Genomic DNA, 11,449 nt, shown 5'->3' on the forward strand with positions numbered 1-11,449 from the left:
TTTCGTCAATGTCTTTTGGTTGTTTCATATTTCTGTTGATTTTGATTGGTTACATTTAAAAAAAAACGCGTGTTTAATTACCATGAATGTTTATGTACGGTACTTGCATCTATGTATCTATCTCTTCTGTATGAGTATCGGTTTTGTCTTCATATACGTATGTACATGCTTATCAGCATGTTTTGTACAATTATGTATACATATGTTTAAGTATGCCTCCATTTATTACGTTGTATCACTTTAGTTCATTGACCTGTCTTAAGCCTATTATCTATCTCTTTAATAGTGGTCAAGCAAATGTGTGAGGTCAAGTCAAGATATATTAAAGTGTATGCATACATATTGCCAGCTATGAAATGTGGCTCATAGAGAAAATGAAAAACTTAAAAGTATGCTAAGTATCATGAAAGGATGCATGCTTGGGCTTACACTGAGGGACAGGTAGATGACTTGAATCGGGGAACAAGTGTAACACTTAACTAAATTATTTCCAATGTTCACATTCATTGCTCCTACATTAAAATGAATAACCATACTAATTTTCATTTAAATCTTTCGTGACTGCAGGGATTCATATTCTTGGTTCTTTCGGTAAAGTCACGTAGAAGGGAAGCAATAAAATAATTCCAAAATAATATTTTTATTATTTTATCGTTTCCCTTCTACGTGACTTTACCGAAAGAACCAAGATTAACCATACTAATGTTTTAGCCTTTTATTAATCATGGAGGCATCCCCATACCATGTCATTCGTGGAAGTTATTTGACTATACTTCACCAAGCTGGTCAGTGCGGGTTGGTGAAAGGCAGAATAGGTACAGATAATACTCACCACTGATGTTAGCCATGGTGGGAAATCGAAGTTAGGTCACCGAGTTCATAGCACAGTGCACTAACCACTGTACTACCACTCCCCCCATATGATAATGTAGTGGAATTTAAAACTTGGCACTGTTTTATTTCAGTTCTATAAAGAGTTAACATGCAACGCAGATGCCTTCTGTATTCCAAATGCATTGCAAATGTTCACCAACCCGCAATGGCCATCATTGTGAAGTATGGCAAAAACAGCCCCTATGAACAACATGTTCACTGTAATGATTCCTTTGAATTCTATGAATCATCATGTTTCATGTTTGTGATGCCACTCAAGAAGCAATAGCTTTTTTTTTACATTCTGGTAAATTAGCGGCCTCTAGTGGCAGGAGCAGAAATGTGAACACATTACAAACATCATGTACAAACTAAATCCGAATGCAAACCACCAAGAGTCAAAAGCACGGCTTGATTAATGCAACTTTGCTACGTCGTGGGCAGCAGGAGGGATTGCAGCAAAATCCCCTGTTGTATTGTACTTCTATGCTTACATGTACATGCTAACCACCTTCACCAACGCACCCTGATCAGCGTGATGAAGCTGGGTCAAATGATACCGGCGACCAGGGGCGGAGCCAGGATTTTGACTTTGGGGGAGCTGACTTCAATATTCTGAGATATCCAGTGTTTATGTTTTCCAAAGGGCGCCACAAATGTATAAAACAAATTTCATTGGATTTGAACGCGGAGTTTATTAATAGGTCGGAGCCGCTGATGTGGCTAATAAGTTCGATAAGTTCGAAAGGCTGCCGCTCAAGCAGCCTGCAGGGCAGCACACAAGGTGGCAGCCTACAGGGCAGCACACAAGGTGGCAGCCTGCAGGGCAGTACGAGGTGGCAGCCTGCAGCATTTTGCAGCAGCCAGATATCCGGTTATCCCGATTACTGACTTTCCCAAAATTTCAGGGGGGGCTAAGCCCCCCCCCAGCCCCCCCTGTTGCTCCGCCCCTGCCGGCGACCCACTTGGAGTGAGGGTGCCCTTATTCAGCAGTGGATTGACAAACAGGCAGTGCGTGTGCGTCATAATACCAATAACCAACCAGAAATCACTTTCCGACAAGGTTTTATCATTGCCTAACTGGACTTACTTAACTGCCATTTAACTCCACAATGCAGTGGATAGCTGAGCCAGTCCCAAGCCTGGATAAAAAGGAGGAGGATTTTCGGCGAAAGGGCGGTGCTGAGACTTTGGGCGTAAAGAAAAAAAAAGGAATCCAATGCACGTGACGACCACAGAAGAAGGGTACCGGCTGGGATGTCGTCCAGATCAACAAGGTCCGTGTCCCCAACCGAGTAACCAGGATTGGGTCGAAAAAATAGCGACCGGAAAGCAGCAGCAGCAGCAGCTACGACGCCATCAGGAACCAAAGCAGCTAAATGCCGAATCAAAGAAGAGGCTGAGATGGCACTTTTCACCGATGTAAGCTATGGCCAGTTAAGGAAGTCCAATTAGATGTACAAAATAAATGTACAGCCTTTCATTTTTTTTTCCCAAAGCTCTTGTAACCTTGCTCAAGTTAAAACGAGCGTTCACTCTTACCTTTTACTACTTTGATAGTGCTGTTTCTTACAGGCCACTGTTTTGGACCATAGGGCATGTAGCAGCTGTGTAAAAAAATATATATATACACTGATATACACAGACATTATTCCTTACAGATATTATCCATGGTGTGCGATCAAACTCACGTTGTTACATATACATTTTAAAAAGTCTGCGTTCATTTCCATAACGGATATTCTATGAAATCGAAGTGGTCTTGAAGACAGACACACTAAATCAATCTCTAAATATAGCCCGGGTTTCTATGAATTTCTGTTTCGTGCTGACAACTGCTCTCTCCTGCAGGGGTGTTTTTCTGCCTCTCCAATTCCGCCGGGGAGCAGACGAATGTGCAGCTCATCCAGCAGATCCTCGAGAAGGTGATGGACGCCCTGGGCAGCACCATCGGCCACATTGAGGCGTCCCCGCCGCAACACTCGCGTCGCCTCTCCCAGCTGCTCCTGCTGCTTTCACAGATCCGGCACATTAGGTCAGACGTGCGTGCGGATGTCCTCCTTGCCTCTTCCGTGTCTCTGTGATATGCAGAGTATGCACGACAATGGTGATGTCACCTTGACCTGCTTTACTAGTAATTATCGAAGTGTCCACTCCTGTGTGTTTTTTTTTAAGTGCGCGAGCTTCAAAGGAGCCACCACCATAGCAATGTGGAATTTACACCACTGGCTCAGGGCTGTAAACAAAAGATGAGCACCGCCTTGATGCTCATTTGAGCAGGTGATCACTTGGAATTTAATTTGATAAAGCCTATGTTTTGGGGGCTCTGAGATTTATTACAGATTTAGGCTTTAAAAAAAATAACTGATTACGATGTCGACAATGTGTTTGGCCAATTTTTATATAAATTTGTGTTTTTCAACAATTTTCTATTTTTCGGTGGATTTCATGGCAAAACGAATATCCAGTATCCATTATTTAACTAGAAGATGACAATAGAGGCCCACTGAGGCACAGGAAACATTGCCTCTTGCAAGGGTGGGCCAGCGTTTGACACTTGCACACACTGACTTTGCAATGTGTGTTTGTTTACAGCAACAAGGGCATCGAGCATCTCAACAGCATGAAGCGTAAGAATGTGATCCCGCTATACGACCTGCTCCTTGAGCTGCTGGACGCTCACAGCCTGCAGAATACTGGCTTACGGACGTCGCCCCCACCGCAGGATTTCAGGGCAACATCCAATGGGGACGGCGACGTGGCTGCGCAGCCGGGCGAGCAGGAGTACCATCCGTACGTCGCCGCGGATTTCAAGGCCCTCCACCAGCCCGAGTCGCGGGAGTTCCGGACGCATGCGGATAGGCCGTACCTTGGCGGTGGCCACGCCAACAGAGGGCCCGTCGCGACCGTCATAGAGCCTGAAGTCAGGCCGCAGCACGAGAGGGAGTTCAGGGTGCATACCCAGCGAGGATTCAGAGATCACGTGGAGAGGGAATTCATAACGCTGGGCAAAAGTAACAGCGCGTCGTCAGAGGCGGGAGGCCCCGTCACGTTCACGAGCAAGTCATTGATGTTTTAGTTAAGCGATTCAGAGCGTCTGTTTTCATGGGTGCAGAATTCCATTGGGGATAAATATTATCGTTGTTACCTCTGGATGGTGCGTGTCCATTGATGATTAATTGCAACGGGGGCATGTTATTTTTACAACCGGATCGCACAATCTGTGGAACGTTATTGTGAATCAAACGAGTGACCTTTGCATTCCACTCCACAAAGTTTGCGGTGGCCATGGTGTGGCCGGTCATAAGAAGGCATGAGACTACGTGACGTGGCGACGATATCTACGGGCAAGCAACGGGCAGTGGTGCAGATTCCCCAAGTGCAACTCACGCGCTCGTGCTGGGCTGTGTTGTTCTGTCGATGGATTCGTGATCCGTGTTCCGTGGGCTCTGGAGATACCGGAATCAGAATGAGGTGGCCTGGTGATGGGACTTGGCACTAGAGAAAGTAATATTTTCAGCCAGAAAATACACATGCCATCGTATTTTATAATTTATTTTTACCTGGAATTTTTAATTAACGAAAAGCAAACGTTTTTATTTGTATCTGATTATGAATATACCATTGAATTAATGCCTCGGCTGGCTTCTGTTTATTTTTTATTTTGATTATTATCAATGTGTACATTTTGACATTGTTAACCATCTGAACATTACATTTAAAAACTTCACTGATTGTTTTTATATTCATGGGCTGGATATGATATTAAAACAAAAAGGCTGCACATATATAGTATGTAAAAGTTGTTCAGAAATGGCTATAAATTATTTTAATTAAGCCCCAAGTCACCCATTCTAATAATAATAATGACAACTTCTATCGCAACTTAATATGGCAAGTCATATCAAGAGCGCTGATCGATTTCAGAAGATCTCAGAAGCTAAGCAGAGTTGAGCCTGCATATTGCATGGATGGATGACCACGATGCACAAACAGGTCTGAGACAATGTTGGCATGACACCTTCTGGGTGAGGAAGCACGTCGGATGACACTGGCCAAGAGGACAATTGTCTGAAAAATAAGTCATGGAGTTGAGCCAGCAATAGAGCTGGCCTGCATTTGTGATGGCCTGACTAGAATTAAAAATGCCCAAACAGTCTTGATAGCAGGATTCCCAATGCCCGTGAGCATGAGAGATTTTGAGATCCGGTTTAGATATAAGTCCTGGTACTCGCTACGTACTGTATGTGGCGCTCTGCCACGCACATTGTTTACTTCAATCACACTTACTATATTAATGCTGTATTAATATTATCGTGATTATATTTTTTATTGTGGATTTTGCAGCCTTTGTTAAAGTGCAGGACGTGAGTTGGCGCTGACTGAGCTACGACAATCAAAATGAGAGCACAGTGAAATGTTGCTTTGTGGACTCTTCATTTCCATTGCTATGAAAGTTCCTGAAACTTTGACCCTTGAGCTATGACTAGGAAATCATGTCTAAGCAGGGCATGTCATGGCCCTGGCATGTCTAGTAAAATTGTCAAGATTGTGTTGGTGTCTTCTGTAGATAGGAAATGAAAAACAGTGACTGGCTCTGTGACACTCTTGATCTGCACTATTGGACATCAGCCAGGAACATGCGTGATGCCAGACAAGATATAAAGTCTCTGGACTTTTCATGAGCAGATCTTTAAGTTGGGTTCGTGATTGAAATAGCTATTCAAAAACATAGTTGTATTAAAATACATGATTGTGGTTACACGTTGTGTTTGAGTGAAAAATGTTGTTCATTATCACTACAGTGTTGACTTTATGCCATACTTTTTTATGGGATTGAAATTAATGCAGTGATTGTAATGGCCTTGTTCAGTGCGACGATAGTTTAGTATATCTGTGGTGTATATTGTAGATCTGTGTTTCAGTAGTTGCAACCCGACACTACATTTTTATGAAAAAATAAGAATAGGTTTTACCCTTTCTTGCAATAAAAACAGGTGGTGTTAAGATGTTTAAACACCAAATATAAACCTTGTGTAAGCAATCAAGTCTGCATTAACCACGCGTGCTTGTGGTGAACATGCAAACAAACATGCTTTGATAATAAATGCATTGTCTTTGAAACTGATTGGCCTACATCACAGACAAGGGTAAAGCCTATTCTTACTTTTTCATACTTTGATACTGACAAGAAGTTCCCATTTTGTAGCTTCTCACCCTGAGCTATAAATGCCTCTGGTAGTGGCATTGTCTTTGTGCTGTTCACCTTTCGGCGTTCTTTGGTCTGACACTGGTGAGACAAGGCCCTAAAGAAGGTTGTTTCTGGTGTAGGCCAATCAGTTTAAAAGACAATGCATACATTATTATGTTTGCATGTTCACCACAACTACTGTGTGTGGTTAATGCGAACTTGATTCCTTGCTAAAGGTTTCTATTTGGTGTTTGAACATCTTAAAACCTGATTTGAAGCTTTCGTGACTTGCAGTAATCCATATTCTTTGGTTCTTTCGGTAAAGTCACGTAGGTATAAAATAAAATAAATCGCGTCGTTTCGGGCGCAACACAAGAGTCCGTCATCATTTTATACCTACGTGACTTTACCGAAAGAACCAAAGAGTATCTTAAAACCTGTTCTATTGCCATAAAGGGTAAACCCAATTCCTATTTTTTCATACTTTGATACTGACAAAGAGGTCCCATTTTATACTACATTATTATTTTGCATTGCCATTTACGTTGAGCTTATGTTTATAATATGAACTCTATTACAAGTAATTGGGCATGCCTACTTCTCCAAAAGCCACACAAAGGTACCATAAATACACTAATCCATGCAGCGATCCGCATCGTCTGACATGAAAGCACTCTACCTATAAGGGGCAATGTTTAATTTGAGAAGTGTGGAGACGCAAGTCATAGCAGTCCTGTCTCATTCTCTCTAACTCGATTGTTTTATAGGATTATAATTTATATTTACTGTTATCAAGAAACTCAACTTTATTTAAGAAATCATTTATGTGTTTGTGTCTGTGTAAGCTGACAATTTTAGGCATTTTATTGCAGAATTACATCTCATTCAAATGACCTACACGGTTTCACAAGGATATTGTGAAATTGTATTGAGTATATTTTGTCTTTGGTGTAACTAATGCATGAATTTCTTTATTAAGGGAGCTGAAGGTCCGTCCTTGCATCTGTCCACGGATATTTTGTTATTTCATAAAAACTGAATGTCTCTAAACTAATCGCTGCAAATCTTACCATACCAATTACTAATTCCCAGATGAGTATTCTTGTTGTTGATCCGTCATATGTATGTAGTTATCCACATGTAACATATAATGTATTTTTTAAGTTTAAAATAATGAAATATAAGTGGATATACATATCAATGAATTATATTGCGTGCCAGCTTAGCACCCTCAGTAGTAGATCAGTGTGCTGCACTGGTGTGGTTACCACACTGGAATGCAATCCAGAGGTCACCGCATTGATCTCGCAGCGCGCCAATTGAAACATTTTATACGTTTCTTAAATCCTCCTACCTCTGTCCACCCAGCAGTATAAATGGGTACTCCTTAGTTGATCGGCAGGTTGTGTGTGATGGGGTAAAAAATGGGTACCTCCACCTCATCCACGACATCTGGGCCAGCGTGGAAGAGCAGGGCAAAAATACCCTCTTAGAGAAGGCCTCTCCAGATCTGCCCCTAGTGGATGCCCTTCTGCCAGCAGCGGTGTGAGCGAGCACTTGCAGGGCTGCACCTTTCACTTTGTTTATGGTAAGATCACAAATGGGGAGAGTACTCTGTAGGTTATGGTAACACAATGCTTTGTAAAGAGTCTTTATTTTTTTTTTGAAGGCGAATAGAGAACATTTCTGTCGGCATGCGATGACTGAATTCGTGAGTGTGTGCGTTTGCGTGCCTTCATGCACGCTTATCACTTCGTAGTCCACCCTCTAACAGAATATAGGCTGCTTGATGATTCGTTTTGGTTCCTAGGTGAGGCCAAGTGATGATCCGGCCAAACTTGTGTTACACCCCTTCCACCACCTGATAACGGCAAATAAATATCATTGTCACGTGGTGTACAAGGGTTTAACGTGTCGGTCGTTGTTGCAGCTCACCGGTGAAGTTAAGACAATTCTCCAAACCAAATGTAGCAATTAGATATACAATTTTGATTTAAAGCTTTCATGACTGCAGGGATTCATATTCTTGGTTCTTTCGGTAAAGTCACGTATAAGGGAAACAATAAAATAATAATAAAAATATATAAAACAATACAATTATCACGTTTCGACTGCAACACAAGCAATCATCATCAGGTGCTTGTGTTGCAGTCGAAACGTCGTGAGAATTGTATTGTTTTATATTTTTATTATGTTATTGTTTCCCTTCTAAGTGACTTTACCGAAAGAACCAAGAATATAGATATACAATGTTTAATTGGAAATTGCATAAAATATCAGGACAAGATCCAGGAAGGATAAAAAGTATGTAGTGCTTCCTGGATTTTTTTTAATATTAATTGGGTAATTTACTTTGCATTAATTTTCCAGCGAGCTGAAACAAAATAGGTACATTAAAGGCTTGTATGCCTGGTGGAGGGTCTCAATGACAAAAATTTGGTCAGCTCATTCGGTGGCCTAACGAAAAAAACTTCGAATCATAACATAGGCTGCGAGAGCTGACATGTTAGAAACTACCTTCATTGACCGGCATGCCAGCTTGTAAATGTCGGGACTGTTTCCTTACATACATTGTATGTAAATTGCAATGCAATGCTTTTCGTACGTTCACAAGTTTTGTGTTTGACACCGCGGTGTGCGGATGGGCAGCTTTCAAGCCTCTGTATAAATAATTGCTCATGACAATCAAATGTATTAGTGTTAGTATATTAGTTGGCATTATAACTGCACCATGGTTTTTTTTTACTATGATTTAAACATTTTCATACTTTTACTTCCTAGTAAGCATACCAAATTGATAAGATCACGCCAACCATAACACCTCCGATTAGCACAGCTGGCTACGTACGGTGCAAAAGAAGTTCAGCAAAACATACAATATTTTTTCATTTCCCTGTTGGCAACTTGAAATTCTCGTAATACTCTAGTACCGCTACATCAACTGGTGAGCGAGCCTCCATTTTTTGTCGGTTGCGGTCACGCGTTGTAGCGGGTAGCGTGATGAGCCCTGGGCCCGTAAGGTGTGCCGGGGCCGCACGCCCCAAATGTTCACGCGAATTCTCTGTGGGTTCACTTGGAGGCTTGTGCGCTGTGCGTTGAGAACCCTTGTAAGATGAGCAATACCCACAGCTGCAGTGGCCACCTGATGGTTCCACGAGCCTCCCTTCGAGTTGTTGTTGTTGATCAACGTGTGGCAGAAGTCAAGGGTCAATGCACGTAAATTGGCATCCATATATCAGTCTTAAGGTTTTAATTAAAGAGCAAATATTTTTTTTTACAATTTGTTCTTTAAGAAACTCTGCTGGATTCAGTGGTGGTCCAATTATAGCACACACCTGCTCCTCATTTGTAGTTTATGCTATTGCTGCTGATTTTACAGACTGCACGAGGTATGATTTGCTGCTCAGAGCGAGAGAGAGAGAGAGAGCTCATGTGCAGGCTCTGATGGAGCATCATCTTGTCTCGACCCCAAGCGAAGGTCTGCGAGTTTGGTGCTGGTCACAATTGCACTAAAGCAGAGTGGGATTGCGCCATCGTTGGCCAGCACTTGTGTTTCCTGAGCACTCGCAAATATAAAGAAGCCACGGGTAAATCCGATCGCAGCATTTCAGTTCTGTGCTGTTGGCTCGCATCGGCCATGCCTCCACGGGTCTGCTGGAACACTTTCAGTCCAAGACTGCCCTCATGTGGCCATTTGCTGTTGTCAAAACCCAGTGCCTCGGTGTATGATGCCACAAGGTTCCAGGCAAGGGTCGACAACATCTTCCTGTTCCTTCTTCATGATCCGTCTTCATGGTTACCACTCATTCCCCATCCATCCAATCCATTCATCATAATGTGCTCTCATCAATTGTTATTTCACTCAATTCACGCATCACACATTCATCTGCACCATTGTTAATCATCTGCAAAGCGCCTTGGTGAAGGCGCTATAAAAATAACGATAAGAATGAATCAAATCCTTTTCTCAAAGATCGCGGAAAACCATCGCGATATCAAACCTCGGTCATACAAATTGCGGGCGTGTAAAGTACGGTTTGTGTTTTCTCGCGTTGCGCACAACAGCGGTCACTCTGTGAGAAAGGGGGGGCGCCTCGAACGGGAGAGACTGTCGTGATGTGCCACTCGCTTGCAGGTTGTTGTTACCTTTTAAATTGTGGGGGGGGTTTTTAGTGCAAAACAAACTGGACAGCTGAAATGCGGTACATTCCACGATAAACCACGCGTTTTGTGATGAAGCTGTAAATGTGTCTCAATGAAAGTGAAATTTGTATTGTACAGGCATTGTAAGTCATTTGTATTGATTCATTCAAAATATTTTATTTTTTATCATGCTCTACTTATCCACTCTTCGTGAACGTGTTTGGTAATTACCGTATCTTTGTAAACATGTCTGAAATAATGACTGATGTATACATATCGACTTGGAAGTGTGTTTGTTCGTGGCACGTGATGTTCCGTTGTGTCGCTTGATAGCACTTTTGTACTGTGACCTACGCCGTCTGCACTGAGCTCCGCAAAGCTTTTGTCTACATGGCGCGCTTGTCTTTATTGCAGTGGCAACCCCGATGAGCTACAAAGTATTGCTATTATTAACTGTTTTAGCAGTTTATATCTACACATAAAATATGTTACAGTCAACAATTGTCTTTTTTTCCCCTTGTGCTCATTCTGAATTCATTCGTAGGATTCCATGATGCCGTGGAACTCTCCAATCTGTTTTCGGGTTGTACCAAGTGTCTTTGGATACGGTTTGCTGGGAGCTTCTTTAGTTTCGGAAGAAGCTTCCAGCACGTGGAGTAAAACGTCGGGCATCATTCTGAACAACATGCAGTTATGACTCTAAAAACACGTGGGAGGTCCGGCCTATATGAAGTTTTTTTTTTGTGCTTGTCAGCCCGGCACACTTTTCGCACTTGGGTCCAGGAGGATGAAGGAGAACGTCGTCGACAGCCCACTCCCAGCACAAATACTCGGCACGGTCTCTAACTAACCCGTAGTCGGAATTAGCTGAAGTCGATGGATGCGTGGGGGTGCGCAGGGCTTGGCGATGCTGCCTCTGTGCACCAATGTCGGTGCAGTGGCCTTGTATCCCAGTACTGTACGTTATTTACAAGAGCGAGGGCTTGCATTCTGCAGACTTGGCATCCATCGCAAAACATCATTAGGCAGCTTCACTGCACCACGGACCAGCCTTCTCCAAGAGACGGAGGGGGGGATACAACCAATACGCCTCTTACGCCAGCATTGCTTGAAGCCCAAAGGCAACGGAGGGCCTAACATTCCACTTTTACGGAGACACAATAAAGCGTATTAACAAATAATCAGTGTCATTTAATCAGCGTCAATTAGCGAATGAGTATATGGATGTGGGTAATTACGTTT

General features: G+C 42.6%; 1 protein-coding gene across 2 annotated transcripts in view; it reads left to right on the plus strand.

Moving 5' to 3' along the window:
- The window catches only part of LOC103091711 (estrogen receptor), a 98,009-nt gene extending 87,301 nt beyond the window's left edge, over window positions 1-10,708 (plus strand). For both annotated transcript variants that reach the window (XM_032956080.2, XM_032956079.2), the window contains 2 exons: window positions 2,725-2,908; window positions 3,469-10,708. In XM_032956080.2, the coding sequence (XP_032811971.2) occupies window positions 2,725-2,908; window positions 3,469-3,952 (668 nt within the window). In that variant the 3' untranslated portion in view covers window positions 3,953-10,708. The remainder of the gene's footprint in view (window positions 1-2,724; window positions 2,909-3,468) is intronic.
- Window positions 10,709-11,449: the final 741 nt, after the last annotated feature.

The sequence above is a fragment of the Petromyzon marinus genome, chromosome 17, assembly GCF_048934315.1.
Source record: "Petromyzon marinus isolate PM22_M1 ecotype Great Lakes invasive population chromosome 17, UKy_Petmar_22M1.pri1.0, whole genome shotgun sequence".
Classification (NCBI taxonomy): domain Eukaryota; kingdom Metazoa; phylum Chordata; class Hyperoartia; order Petromyzontiformes; family Petromyzontidae; genus Petromyzon; species Petromyzon marinus.